This window comes from Doryrhamphus excisus, linkage group LG6 (assembly GCF_037039965.1).
Source record: "Doryrhamphus excisus strain RoL-2023G ecotype Guam linkage group LG6, RoL_Dexc_Guam_v1.1, whole genome shotgun sequence".
Classification (NCBI taxonomy): Eukaryota; Metazoa; Chordata; class Actinopteri; order Syngnathiformes; family Syngnathidae; genus Doryrhamphus; species Doryrhamphus excisus.
In genome coordinates this window covers 7144641-7159912 of record NC_136362.1, presented here as the reverse complement: position 1 = coordinate 7159912, position 15272 = coordinate 7144641, and the positions used below count along the sequence as shown (strand labels likewise).

Below are 15272 nucleotides of genomic sequence, written 5' to 3'. Positions count from 1 at the left end.
GGAACATGTACACAAGTTATGGAACATTTGGGCCAATCATGTCAAGTCAATTAGCCAAACAACACAAGGTGTTGTGACCGCTATCTTCTATCAGTATGTGTACTGATAGTTCCGTTCCATTTCTTCTTCTTTTTTTTTGTGCATGTTTGTTACACTTAAATGTTTCAGATCATAATGTAAATATTAGTCAATGACAACACAACTTTAATGACACTTAGTGTTCTTTTTGTTCAGCAGTGGTTTTAGTCTTGGAACTGTTTTTTCCCCAGTGTCATTCTTATGGTGGTGTCATGAACACCGACCTTAACTGAGGCAAGGGTGTTGTTGTGGGGTCTTTTGTGACCTCTTGGAGTCATTTTGGTCGTCCGGCTAACTAATTGACTAATTTTACATTTGTTTAATCTGAAACAACATTTAAGTGGCGGCACGGCGGGCGAGTGGTTAGCGTGCAGACCTCACAGCTAGCAGACCAGGGTTCGATTCCACCCTCGGCCATCTCTGTGTGGAGTTTGCATGTTCTCCCCGTGCATGCGTGGGTTTTCTCCGGGTACTCCGGTTTCCTCCCACATTCCAAAAACATGCTAGGTTAATTAGCAAATTGTCCATAGGTATGAATGTGAGTGTGAATGGTTGTTTGTCTATATGTGCCCTGTGATTGGCTGGCCACCAGTCCAGGGTGTACCCGGCCAGCTGGGATAGGCTCCAGCACCCCCGCGACCCTTGTGAGGAAAAGCAGTAGAAAAGTAAGAACTGCGGATATCCGTGCATGGTGCATCATGGGACTTGTGGTCTTTGAGGAAGAAAAAGCCCAATTGTGTCAGCACGTGTTCGAACAGGCACATGGCGATCGCCATCCTGTGACGCTGTCATCAGGTCGCTGACCCAGTCCCTTAGGCCTCAGACGCTCCTATGTGACCTGACACACTTTAGATGGGGGGGTGGGGGCTACACAATGAAAGCTGCGTGACGTTTCTTACACATGCGTCTTCTCTGGCGGCAGTGGCTAAGAATGTAGAGCGGGTCCGTCACGGTTGTGTCCTTTGGCAAGGCATGTCACACACCTTGGCACCAGTGCGCCCTCCCCAGTGGTGATTGAATGTTTTGCATTCTACCCCAGGGCAGTGGTCTCTACGAAGAAGAGGAGCAAATGAATAATGAGATGACTGTATAGCGAAAGTGGTCGGAAAAAAGTGTTTTTTTCCTGATTTCCGATTTTTTTTTAATGTTTATATTTATGTTTATATTTCAGATACTGTTGATGACCTCCAGCTGAAAGCAACGTAAGCTGTGCAGCAGGACAATGATCCAAAACACACCAGCAAGTCCACCCTGAAGAACAAGAAAAACCTTGAAGAAAAACCACATGAAGACTTCGGAGTGGCCTAGTCCAAGTCCTAGTCCTGACCTGAATCCTATTCAGATGCTGTGGAATGACCTTCAAAAGGCTTCATGCTGGAAAAGCCTGCAAAGTGGCTGAATGACAACAATTCCTCCACAGCTGGATGAGACTCATTGCAAGTTATCACAAAAAGCTTGATTGCAGTTGTTGCTGCTAAGGGGGGCCCAACCACTTATTCCACACAGGGGCTTTGGATTTGTTCCCTATAAAGAACATCTTCAGAGAACACTTCCCATTCTCCATCATTTGTCGCCCAGGGAGGTAACCTTCAGGAACCATCGGGACAATGGAGCACCAAATAGCCTCCTGGGAAAGACCCTCCTAAGGAGGCTAAACCGGCCATGTGACACCGAAAACCACTTCCATCCTTGGCGAGGTCGCAGGCGAAAAGAAAGAACATTTCGCAACCCCTCCCTCTTGAAAGGAGAAACCAAAGATCTCATTTTACACAGAACATGTTTGACATGACAACAACACGCACGCATACAGCGTCTCCCATAAATTCAGTTATGGTGGCCTGCCTCAAATACATCTTCCCGCACGCTCTCCACCGACCGCCATGCCGGCTCACATTCCCAATGTGTGCTGTTCTTCCCGGGAGTTGAGAGCGCTAGCCATCGAGTAAAAAGCCCAAACTGTTCTTTCAGTGCAAATCATAAAGCATCAGGTGATCAAGTTTCCCAACATGCTTCCACACAGCTGCACCAGCTGGCATCCGTGACGCCAACATGACCGCCGGGCGGTTGTGGCGTTCCGACATGCAAACAGGAAAAGTGCTGAAATGATGCGGATCGAGCGCCGGAAAAACAAGACAAAACGCGACACAAAGTTCAAGTTGGACTTCTTTCCCGTTCATCTTGATCCCATCGGTGTTTTTATCCCACTGGACTCAGCCGGGACGGGCAGGTCCCCGCCTGCGGACGCCATCCCCTTGGACGTAGGGAATCTAAACACTTGGAAGTTCTCGGATGGCCACAACATTGGGTGTGTGTGTGTTTGACTAAACTGTGGACTGCAAACACACGGGAAAACGTTTAAGGCCGGAATGGTCGGAAGCTGCGTGTCAGACATCTGAAGGCTCCTGAGTCACCACGCTAATTGAAGCCACACACACACGCATGCGACCTCTGGGTGAGACTTGTGGACTAGTGGTGAAGAAGTAGGCCTGCCACCAAAGAGCCTCGGGTTGGATTCCAGCAGCAAGTGTGCTTTTGTTTTGAAATTCCCCACAGCGGTGTTCGCTCTATCAGATGATCTACGATCATCTCCTCCTTGATGTTTTTGAGGTGGCAGGAAGCTAGCTTGTTAGCCGTTAACAAGCAGCAAATAAACACTCTCCGCTTTTGTTTGGATGTTTCCGCACACGCTCCGCCGGTAATGGCCGCGTAGCACGTTTAGCACGTTAGCGCTGAGCTGAAGTGTCATGGCGGCATGTAAGCACCAGAGATGCTGTGCGTGCGCTCACATCTGGATCGAGTCACAACCACCCACTGCTGCGACACCGGCACACGTGCGGTCCATGTGCGGGACCGCAGCGACACAAGGTGACACGGAACTCCAACTGGAGATTCTGGTCCAGTCGTCGTCTGTCTGAGAGCCGTCCAAAGACACGGGTCTTCCAGTCGGTTCGGTCAGAACCTTCACCAGCACGGACCAAGTTTTGTCCACGTGCCAGGAGGCCCCGTCCGCGTCCCAGCGACCTTCATGCAGCACCTTACCACACAGCTGAAGCGGTACATCAGCGGATGCTAATGAGCGTCGCTGGGCCCGGAACGCGGGGGCGCGCGCTGGCGTTTGCTAACCCGCTAACATTGCTCATTAAACTCCCGTTCATAACATGTCTGCTTTCTGAAGTTCATAAGCTCGTTAAATTCCAGCCTCGGAATGTTGGAATGTTGTGTAATGCCGACAAACGATAGCGCCCGACCCTCAGCCACGCTGGGAAACTAGCATGGAAAATATTAGCAGCTCGGAAAATGTTACAGGCAGCTGGAATACGAGGAATATTCTAAGAATATCATCAACTCTCAGTGGCTGATGACAAAGCGCACACGCACACGCACAGTGCGAGCAGCTCAGCGGGTCCGCTTCCCGATCCAAGATGGCTGCCATGTGGCCTTTTGAGTGCATCCTCTCACTCAAAGGTCACTCAAAGATCTGCCCCGCAGGCACAGGAGGCGTCACTCCTGCAACTATTCCTCTTTTTTTTTCCCCCCCAGGAGGACCTGGAATGATTACACCAGTCCACTCAGGACTTCGACCTCTGCTGCTCCTCACGCTCGCTCACAAGGTTCTGACTCGACCCGGACCCGACCCCCCTGTTCCACGACACCTCCACGGGTACGTGCACACAAACACACACACACACACACACACATGGCGGTCAGGTGACACGGACGTGAAGGTGACACAAGGCCACGCCGTGTTGATCCATTGAGGATCTTCCTCCATGTTTGTTTGTTGGTCACGCCGCTCGCACACGCATACGCAATCTCCTCGCCGTGGTCAGTGGGAACATGTCCTCCATCGTTTGATGGCGCTCCAGCGCGTCTTTTTATTGGGAACAAAAAGATTGACTTTTTCTTGGAAAGGCGCTCCTTTGTTAACGCCAACTCAACATGAAACTAACTTCTGGACCCAAACCTACACACACACACACACACACACACGCTGGTGCCGCCACTGGAATGCTGAGTCATCACCAACGCCAGCTACCTGGCCAGGGATGCCACGTTGATGCTATGTAGCGTTTAGCTAGCATCCAAGTGTTGAACTCTGACCCTTGCATCCCCAAGGTGACACTTTATTTTGAAAAGAAGAAGGGAGGCGCGTGTGTGTGTGTATGAGGTGATCATGTGATGCAGGGCAAAGAGGGAGGTGTCACTCTGCTGTGTTTCCTGTGACAGGTGCGGAGTGTGGATTCATTCCAGCAGAGCAGCGCCCAGCCGACGTGCACGCCCACCCGCCTCAGGTAGCGTTCACCTTCTTCTTCTTCTTCTTCTTCTTCTTGGATGAGAGAACTTTTCCACGAGAGGTTAGTTACTAGAATGTTCTGGTTTGAGATCCGCTTTCAAAAGTGGACAAAGACACAGATTAGTCGTCATGTGACTCCTCCGTCTGCGTTGGTGTGTGCGGCGGCGTCACTAAGGTCTTGTTTCATGTTTGTATCGTCAACTTCGTGTTTCCAGTCAACATGTCTTCTGCTTCAACGCGCCGTCTTCCGAGACACGACTCACAGTCAAGTGTCTTTTTGTCCCATATTCAAGGTGAGGACGAGATGCGTAATGACCGTGCACACCTTGATAGAAGGTGATGATGTGCTTAGGCCACGCCCCCTCCTCACGACACAAAGCATAGCTGTAAATATTGCATTTTTCTAGTTTTTTTGGGGGGTGGAAAATAAATGTAAACCAGTTAAATGCACTCCTTTTAAATGTTTAATACAGGGGTGTCTAAACTGGAGAAACATACTAAAATATTAATAATAATAAAGTCATTTAACAAGAAAATGTAAAAAAAAAAAAAAAAACTAAGGAAAAATCTCTATTAATTTTACAAAAATTAAGTCAATATTTTTTCATTGTTTATGTCCTCACTAGGGTTGCTGGAGCCTATCCCAGTTGACTATCGGGAAAGTATAATAATAATAATAAAATATTCAGAGAAAGAATTTTCAGTCTAATGAGGAAAAAAATGAAGTAACACCATGAGGAAAATTCATGTCATTTTAGTCATAAAAAGAAATGTAAAAGTGTTTTATTTAGGTTGTGGAAAAGTACTAATATTACTTAATAATATTATTATTAAGTCAAAATATTACCAAAAAAGTAGAGATATTTGTAAAAAATGTGAAAAAATTGACATTTTACGAGGATAAAGTAAAAATATTAAGAGCAAAATGTCATATCATAAAAAGACAAAAAATCAAAATTTTAACAGAATAATGTCTTTATATGAGGAAAATGTCATTTTAGTCACCAAAATATTTTTGCCACATTTTTGGAACATGTGGGTGGGGGAAAAGTTATTCCATTACAGGAATAAAGCCAAAAGTTAATATAACTTATAATATTAATATAATAATAATAATAATAATAATAATAATAATAATAATAATTATTATTATTATTATTATTATTATTATTATTATTATTATTATTATTATTATTATTATTATTATTATTATTATTATTATTATTATTATTATTATTATTATTATTATTATTATTATAATAATATAATAATAATAATATAATAATATTTAAAATTGTAATAAAAAAACAGCAACTGCAAAAATGACAAAAAACAGCAGTAAGAATATGAAGAGAAAAAAGACATAATGTAACCAGACAGGAAGTTGCAATTGTACAAGAATAATCTCTTCATATTAGTAGGAAGAATAATGATATTGTACGTTGTTGTATTATGAAAAAGATATTTAAAAATAATGATAAACATTAGCATTTTGGTAGCATTTCTTTCCTGAAATATAAGGAACTATAGCTGAATTTATAGCTGATTAACAGCATTCTTTGAAGGAATGAAACGGGGAGCGAGGACTCGAGGTCAAAACACATGTCGACACGTGTTTTCATCACTGTTGTCATAGCGACCACGCGCTAACAGCCTGCTAATGGCGCGCTAACGGGTCATTAGCTCGGTGGCGCGTGAGGCTACAAGCGACATGCTGTAATATCGCCGTGCGGCGAGGAGCTTTGAAGGTCACAACAACCAACCGAGTATCTGAAGACCATCATGGCGTCATAGCGACCGCGCCTTAAATGTATCCTCTGCCCTCATGGACGCCAAAGTACACTTCAAAGCCTCGCGTCCTAGCGGATATTAGCAGCCAAGGTCAACGTGTGTTTTGTACACACCAAACACCACAAACACACACCATGATGTGCACAAAACACACTCACATCCTGGCTCCATATCACCCTACACACACACAGACAATACACAACACTAGTACCAGTACTACTACACACACATATTACTACTTTAGAGCAGGGGTCTCAAACTCGCGGCCTGCGGGCCAAATGCGGCCCGCGAGACGCTACTTTGAGGCCCCCACCTTGATACCAAAGTTTAATGTTGAAACGACAGCTTAAAGCTGTGTGCACACCGGACACAATGAACATGATTTTGCCCCCCCGCCCGTACTGTTACCCTACCCTGTTACCCCGCCCTGTTTTGCTTTGGATTAGCAATGAAGCTAAAGGCTTATGACGCTGGGTACAAATAAATGCAGGAAATTACACGTCAAGATAAAGCATCTCATCAAACGTGTTGTTAAAGTCACGACGCTGCTCCCGGACGGAACTGTGCTAACGATGCTAACTTGCTAATCGGGTAAAATGATTAAGTTTCATTAATGTTCATGTTAAAGGTTAAATAACTGTTAATACTGTACATTTCAATCTCTACCAACTGTATGTGGTTTCTTACGTTTTTCGTATTTGCTGTTTTATTATTATTTTACTTATTTATTATTGATTGATTGATTTATTGTCTTTAATTTGTTTATTCATTTTTTTAATCTTATTTTGTGTATAGAAAAATAAAAATTAAGATTAACAGTGGAGGGCGGCACGGCGGTCTAGTGGTTAGCGTGCAGACCTCACAGCTAGGAGGACCAGGGTCCGATTCCACCCTCGGCCATCTCTGTGTGGAGTTTGCATGTTCTCCCCGTACATGCGTGGGTTTTCTCCGGGTACTCCGGTTTCCTCCCACATTCCAAAAACATGCTAGGTTAATTAGCGACTCCAAATTGTCCATAGGTATGAATGTGAGTGTGAATGGTTGTTTGTCTATATGTGCCCTGTGATTGGCTGGCCACCAGTCAGTGGTGTACCCCGCCTCTCTATTTTGGTGTGGAAAACCGGAACCAAAGGACTGAAAAAGTGTAGGGTATAACAGAAGCAAAAGCATTGAAGATAGTTTTTTTTTATTGATTTTTTTTTCCAGTTTTGAATAAAATGCGTTTTTTTTTTTTTTTTTTTTTTTGAAAACCTGGTAAATTGAGTTTGAGACCCCTGCTTTAGAGCGTATAGTGCAGTAGCGCCGGGAAATTAGTATTATTAACTCATTCAATCCCAGCCATTCCGTGTGAGCGCATGAACTTCCCTTCAATACGTAACCTCCTTCCTGCAACATGGCGGCGTCCCTTTTCACTTCACTGCGTTTTTGTGTCCAGGATGTGGTACCAAAGTGTGCGAGCCAGCGATGAGGTGACGGCGGTGAAGTCGGAGTCCAGGAAGCAGCGCTACGTGCGCAAGGAGGGAAGCTGCGACGTGGTGTTCCGTCACGTTCCCGAGGAATGGCTCCTGTTCGTCACGGACATCTTCACCACTTTGGTGGAGATCCGCTGGCGGGTGATGTTCCTCATCTTCGCTTTGTCCTACATCCTGTCCTGGCTTTTCTTCGGGATTGTCTTCTGGGTCATCGCTTTGGCTAACGGGGACGTGCAGGACCCCAAGACGGCGCCGTGCGTCTACGAGGTGCGCAGCTTCACCGCCGCGTTCCTGTTCTCGTTGGAGACGCAGACCACCATCGGGTACGGCACCAGAGGAATGTCGGAGAACTGCGCCGTGGCCATCGTGGCGGTCACCATCCAGGACGTGGTCAGCTGCTTCATCGACACCTTCGTCATCGGCATCGCCGTGGCTAAGATGGCGTCCGCCAGGAAGCGAGCCCAGACGGTGGGATTCAGCAGCTGCGCCGTCATCAACCTCCGCGACGGCCACCTGTGCCTCTCTTGGAGGGTGGGCGACTTCCGCCGCCATCACCTGGTGGAGGGCACGGCCCGCGCTCAGATCGTGCGCTCCACCGTACACGCCACCGGCAAGGTGGACGTGACCTACGAGGACCTGCTCCTCCAGCAGCCCGACATCGTCCTGGTCACGCCCACCACCCTCTGCCACCGCATCCGAGCCGGAAGCCCGCTCTACGGAATGAGCCCCGCCCAGCTTCGGCACTCGGACTTGGAAGTGGTGGTGTCCTTCACGTACACGGACGACAGCACGGGGACGCTGCACCAGACGCGCACGTCCTACACGCCCGAAGACATCCTGTGGGGTCACGTCTTCCAGGAGATGATCCGTGCCGGCAGGAGACGCTACACGGTGGACTACTTCCTCTTCAACCAGACCGCCAAGGTTCTTCTCCCCGAGCTCAGCGCCGAGGCCTACCAGCTCAACAAGCGACCTTCGCCCAGGTCTCGTCGCCCCAACGACGTCCGACCGGCGGGGGAAGGCGACCAAAAACGCCCCATCATGTTAGCGCCACCTGACGCCATTCGCCCAGAAATGTCGTGTTAGGAATTTCACAATAAAAGCATGATCTCATGAAACTCACTCTGTTACTTTCGTATTATGTTCTCATTTCACAGTGTGTTCTTAAAGGGATATTAATCCTGACAAAATTAATCACGATTAATCATATTTGGTCTGCAGTTAACTTGTAATTTAATCACATTTCATTGCAGGTAAAATAAGTTTTTTTCCTGTTATAAGTAGGGGAAATGTCTTTGCGGCAAATAATTTTTTTATTACTATTTTTTATTTATTTTACTTTTATTTAGCATATTAGCTCTTAGCCATGCCCACAGTGATTTGACAAATGATTGGATGTTATTTACTGTCATAGTCTCATCCCCCTTTGTAGCTGGACTTTGAACCTCATCAAGAACCAGGTCTTGGTTGCAGTGTAACAGTCTCATCATGCATTTTCTCATCCATTCTCATCTTCCACGATGTCCCATCACGTTCTCATGCCAGCGTTCATGCTCTCATCATGCGTGAAGTTCTCATTTGGCATTCATATCTCATTGTTCCGTCGTCATGTGCTCCACATCTTAGACAGGGGGAAGTGTCACGTGGTCATATTTGATCTTCATCTCAGCTGTGTCATCTTCCTGCGAGGTCAATGACTTGCAAAGGTCCTCCACGCCGAAGCTTAACTCCACGGCGCCCCCGTGTGGCACTCAGCTGTATGGCACTCAGGTAGACGTGGAAAGTCTCATGGAACCTCAGCAAGGTTTATTTATCACGGCTGGTGGATGATTTACACGGAAGCACATATAAACATCTCATCCTCGTGTTCCTCATTTGGTTGCCTTCCAAAATCTCATGTCGATCAACACCTCACGTTGGCCTCAGGTTTGTCATCCTCATCTTCATCAAGGTGTCGCGCCTGCGTGAGGCCACGTGGGCTTTCTTTCACACACTCCTTAACGAGTTGCGATCTCTCAGCGGCGCGTGCACACGCCGTGCACGACCGCGCCGCGCCGTGCAGTGGCGGGGGCGCGGCGTGGCTCGTAGGGGGGGGTGGGGGGGGGGCGGTTCCAACTCGCGCCTGGCGTTTAAAACGCTTTGGACCAGACCGGCGAGGCAGCACCGAGACCCGGTCCGGCACGGACATGACTGGAGCGCCGCTCTTCGCGCGGTTCCGTCCAGCCCGCTAAAAAAAAAAAAAGACCGAAGAAGACTCGGATGAGCGCGCGGGCCCGAACCGGCCGGACTTTGGCTTCCGTGCACTGAAGCGGCCCGTGCACGCATGAGCAACAGGTAGATGAGCTTCTGGACTTGGATGACCTGATGGTTCTGGTTCGGGATTAAAAGTTGAAATACTTTCAACTTTTCACTCAACGTTTTTGTTGGTGTGTGCGCGTGGTTGCGTCAGCCCCCCTCCCGCACCTGTTAGCATTTGTCTGTGGAGTGTGTGTATGTGTGTGTGTGTGTGTGTGTGTGTGTGTTGAAGCAGCCGGCATGCCACAAAAAACGGCTACGAGGTTCTGTGAGGTCCAAACATGTTGATTATGATGATGATGAAGATGATGCTAGAACAGGTCCATGCTGTCGCCGTGACGACACCGCTAATGATGAAGCTTGTGAATCCTCACAGGAGACTTCCTGTGAGGTCTCAGGAGGTTCCGACAGTCAACAAGCTGCGGCCCTGCCTCCTTTCCGCGGCTCCTCCTCTCCTCTTTGACCTTTGACACGCAAAACCCAGCCTGGTGCTCATATGGGGTGTACCTAATCAAGTGTCCACTGACGTGCTACTTGTTTGTGTCCTTTGCAGACCACCTTGACAAGGTCGAGGCCACCCCCCACCCCCACCTCGTGAAAGTGGAGTGAACCCCGTCCTCGCAAAGTGTTCCCACAAGACTTTTTCCGCAAAGCGGGACCGTTTGCCGTATCCGGCGCGGCGCCCCCGCGCCTCCAGGCCGAGGCAATGGGCAGCGTACGAGGCGGCCGCTACAGCGCGGTGTCGTCAGAGGCCAACATGGCGGTCGCTAACCTGACGGCAGCCAACGGCAAAGTGCACACGCGACCGGCGTGGGCCAGCAGGTTCGTGAAGAAAGACGGCCACTGCAACGTGCGCTTCGTCAACGTGGGCGAGAAAGGCCAACGCTACCTGGCCGACATCTTCACCACCTGCGTGGACATCCGCTGGCGCTGGATGCTGCTGCTCTTCTGCTTGGCCTTCCTGCTGTCCTGGCTCTTCTTCGGCTGCGTCTTCTGGCTGGTGGCCATCTTCCACGGCGACCTGGAGGGCCACGCCCACAAGTGCGTCTCCAACGTCAGCAGCTTCACCGCCGCATTTCTGTTCTCCGTGGAGACGCAGACCACCATCGGCTACGGCTACCGCTACGTGACGGACGAGTGCCCCGTGGCCGTGTTCGTGGTCGTCTTCCAGAGCATCGTGGGCTGCGTCATCGACGCCTTCATCATCGGCGCCGTCATGGCCAAGATGGCAAAGCCCAAGAAACGCAACGAGACGCTGCTGTTCAGCCACAACGCCACGGTGGCCATGAGGGACAACAAGCTGTGTCTCATGTGGCGGGTGGGCAACCTGCGGCGGAGTCACCTCGTGGAAGCGCACGTTCGGGCGCAGCTCCTCAGGTCACGCACCACGCCCGAAGGCGAGTACATACCGCTGGACCAGACCGACATCAACGTTGGCTTCGACAGCGGCGTGGACCGCATCTTCCTGGTGTCGCCCATCACCGTGGTGCACGTGATTGACGAGGACAGCCCCTTGTACGACATGAGCGAGCAGGACCTGCGCGCCTCCGAGCTGGAGATCGTGGTCATCCTGGAGGGAATGGTGGAGGCCACCGCCATGACCACGCAGTGCCGCAGCTCCTACGTGGCGGCCGAGATCCTGTGGGGTCATCGCTTCGAGCCCGTGCTCTTCGAGGAGAAGAGCTACTACAAGGTGGACTACTCGCGCTTCCACGCCACGTACGAAGTGGGCGGCACGCCGCGCTGCAGCGCCCGCGAGCTGGCCCGGAACAAGTACATCCTGTCGGGCTCCGGGTCCTTCTGCTACGAGAACGAGATGGCGCTGGAGAGCAAAGAGGACACGGACGAGGGCAACGGCGGCAGCGTTGGCCCCGACGGCACGCAGGCCGACAGCGTCTCCGAGACCGAACACGAGCGGATAGAACCGCTGAGAAGGGAGTCGCAAATTTGACATTTGGAACGGTACCGCCGCGTGTTCGGGACGTGGGTGGCGTTTCCCCGCGTCGCCGTCCGCGTGACAAGAAGCGGGTCCGTTGTGGGAATGGTACAAGGACTCGATGGTGAGCTGGTCTCAGAAAAGACCCATCAGAACCTTTCACTGACAATCTGAATGTTCTAGAAGGTGCCAAAGGCTGTCACTGCTCATGTTCTTTAGACTTGGTACCCACCTGTACAAGTGCTATCAGGTTTGTGTGTTTGTGTCTCCGCCAAGACCAGCCTGGGGCCAGGAGACCTCCGCCAAGGCAAGACACGCGCGCCGGCTAGCATCCTGCTAACCGGCTAACAAAGCGGAGGTAACAGGTTATGTCATGATGTGTAAATACATTTGCTTCACACTTTTCTAGAAGAAAATAAAAATCAAAATGGCGTCACATTGTTGTTGTTTTTTGTGAGTGTGTGTGTGTGTGTGTGTGTGTGTGTCCGCTCCGCTGGGAACGTCGACAGTAGACTTCCTGTCTCACCGCTTCATCGTTCCTTTATTTATTGAATCCTTCATTGAAAGCCGCGAACAGGAAAGAGCCATTGAGGCCACTTCCTGTATGAAGGTGTGTGTGTGTGTGTGTATGTGTGAACGGAACTTCAAACACAACTGTAATGTTGGTCACACACACTTCCTGCTTCACACGGATGCCACCACACTGACGGGACACTTGATTAGGTACACCATGGAATGCAAACAATGCTGATTTTTTCATGATCACGTGACTTGTGAAACCGTGTCAAAGTGAGTGACACAGGAAGTGCGGAGGAGTAAAAGGATGACTGAAGCGAAGGTAAGGATTTGGAAGGAATCGCTTGTAATGACTCGGGTTCATGAGAGTCGCTGACTGGGAGTGACTCGTGAGTCTTATCGAGTTGCCGCATCGTTTTGTCGACTTTGTGATGCGGCTTATGGGTACCCGTGAGTCCCGGTTCATAAGAGTATGAACGTTTCGTTCATGATTCGCACAGCTGCTGAAACACGAAGTTGGACGGTGAGATTGGACACCCGGAACCTCATTTGGCCGGCCTCGGACCTGCTAAAGCTAAGTGCTAACACAATCAGACATTTATGAAGGAATTCGTTACAATACTGTGCGTTTTTTATAGTAGTTTGGAGTTACAGTACGATTGTATTGACTTTTATTATGATACTGCAGCAACATAAACAGCAAAACGATCCATATTTGACACCACGTTAGCAGCGTCGGCACCTAGCATGACAAAAACAACAGTGCAGGCACAATTAAACACAACACGATAATTAATTAAACAGATAATTCATGAGAAATGACACTAATTAGCTTTGTTGGCTCTAACACAAAGCTAAGATGTTAGCTAAGCATATTCAGTGGCTTGTTTTTAGCATCTGTCGTGCAAAACCCATCAAAGCAGTTAGCTAATGTTTGCTCACACATGTGGACCAAAGACTAAACGCTTTGTTTGCTGGGCTCTTCTACCTGCACGAGGAGCGCAGCTTTGAGCACAATGAAGCTTCCGAGTTCGACAAATTCCACGTGTGATCCTCCTTTTATGTGACGGCCACCAGAATGTCCGCTTGGCAAAAGCGCTGAAGAATGTCCGCCATGTGCTTCTGAGTCATTGCCTCCATTGTGCCGCGCCACAACGGCCTGACAAGCTTTCAAAGATGGCCTCCGCCGGATCGATGCCATCGTCGCCATCGCCATCATCACCACCGGCTACGTTCCCGTGCTCGTCGTCTTCGTCGTATGTGGTAAAGCTCAGTTAGTCGGTTAGTGTACTTAGCAGGTAGCATGTGGTTTCGACTCCGTTCAGTCATTCGGTCACTCAATGACTTTTATTTTGAAAGAAATAGATTGGATGGGTTGTAGACGATAGACAGAAAAAATGATGACGATTTTGCTTAGAGGTGGTGGTGACGAAGATTGTTGAGGGAGTAAGATGGAGATATGGTGTGTTTTCTCACAATGAAGTTTGAAAATTTTCCACTTCCTGTTGGCTGCTTGCCGATTTCCTTCACCTCTGGAATATTCTACTGAGAACTAAAGCACCTCAGGAAGAGTCCAGGTGGGGATGGACAGTAAGTAAACTTGATGTTGTGGGTGGGATGCAGCACTTCCTGTCACATGACTTTTCATCTTTTTTCCATCGTTTCGGACCAATCAGAATGCTGACTTTTCCAGCAGGTGCGCGGTGGTCCACGCCGCGTCACGGCGACAACAACAAGTCAGACAATGACAGGAAGTGACCTTTCCCGCCATCGCGGGATGGAAATGTTATTTTTGGCACCTCTTGGCAAGTGTCGTGTTGCAGCGCAGCGGCCCCGCCCCTTCCTGCCGCACACGCCCAAACACTTCGGAATCCCTGGATGACAGTGAGGCAGTCTAAAAGTGGACGCCGCTTGTTGTGACGGCCGTCACACCCTTTTTCCCCTCGCACACCTGTTTCCAACAACTGGCCAAATCCCTGCACATATACTGTATATACAATATTAATATCTATAAAATACATATCAAGCAAGTTAAGTATACACTTATATCACATAAAACACTAAAGTATGAAACATATACTGAAGTATAAACTAGTAGTATAAAAAATATCTGAGTAGGACTCGGTAGTGAGTAGCTACACCGTTCTTGTTCATCACTAAAAAATGGCTTAGGGCAGGGGTCTCAAACTCAATTTACTTGGGGGCCACTGGCGCTAGGGTCTGGGCGAGACTGGGCCGCATCAGGTTTTCCAAAAAAAAACCAAAACACATTTATTAAAGACAGAAAAATGAATATCTCAAATATCTTACTATTTATTTTTCTACACAAAATAAACAAATCAAGAATAAAGAAAATCAATCAGTAATAAATAAATAAATATAATAATAATAATAAAACGGCAAATAATAAAAACTTAAGAAACCACATATAGTTGGTGGGTAGACAAATTATTTTTTTCAGATTAAAATGAACAAAGCATTATTAGTGCCCTGTAGACATGACAAAACACGACTATAGTCACATTTATACTCTTTTTATTTACAACATATTGCGCAACTGCAGGGTCTTGAGACACATGCTAACTCGCAAACTAGACAGCTCGCGACCAAAACGGTAGCCTTCAAGTTATTTCCTTTCAACTTAAATAGCCCAAAACTTACCACTTCCACACGGATAGGGAGGATAACTATTAACAGTTATTTAACCTTTAACATGAACATTAATCAAACGTAATATCTTTTGGGTACATGATACCATACAGCATCCATATCAAATGTGGTTTCTTAAGTTTTTATTATTTGCCGTTTTGTTGTTATTATTATTATATTTATTTATTTCTGATTGATTGATTTTCTTTATTCTTGATTTGTTCATTTATTTTTCATCTTA

The 15272-nt window shown here is 48.0% G+C and overlaps 2 protein-coding genes across 2 annotated transcripts; both read left to right on the top strand.

Annotated features, from left to right (window-relative positions):
- The first annotated feature begins 3280 nt into the window (after positions 1-3280).
- Positions 3281-8742, top strand: kcnj16a (potassium inwardly rectifying channel subfamily J member 16a). Its single transcript, XM_058067696.2, has 3 exons — positions 3281-3739; positions 4306-4370; positions 7599-8742. The coding sequence occupies exon 3, from the start codon at positions 7600-7602 to the stop codon at positions 8719-8721; it is 1122 nt and encodes a 373-aa protein (XP_057923679.2). The 5' UTR covers positions 3281-3739; positions 4306-4370; position 7599; the 3' UTR covers positions 8722-8742.
- Positions 8743-9759: 1017 nt separating this feature from the next.
- On the top strand, positions 9760-12302 carry kcnj2a (potassium inwardly rectifying channel subfamily J member 2a). Its single transcript, XM_058066915.2, has 2 exons — positions 9760-9969; positions 10484-12302. The coding sequence occupies exon 2, from the start codon at positions 10637-10639 to the stop codon at positions 11879-11881; it is 1245 nt and encodes a 414-aa protein (XP_057922898.2). The 5' UTR covers positions 9760-9969; positions 10484-10636; the 3' UTR covers positions 11882-12302.
- Positions 12303-15272: the final 2970 nt, after the last annotated feature.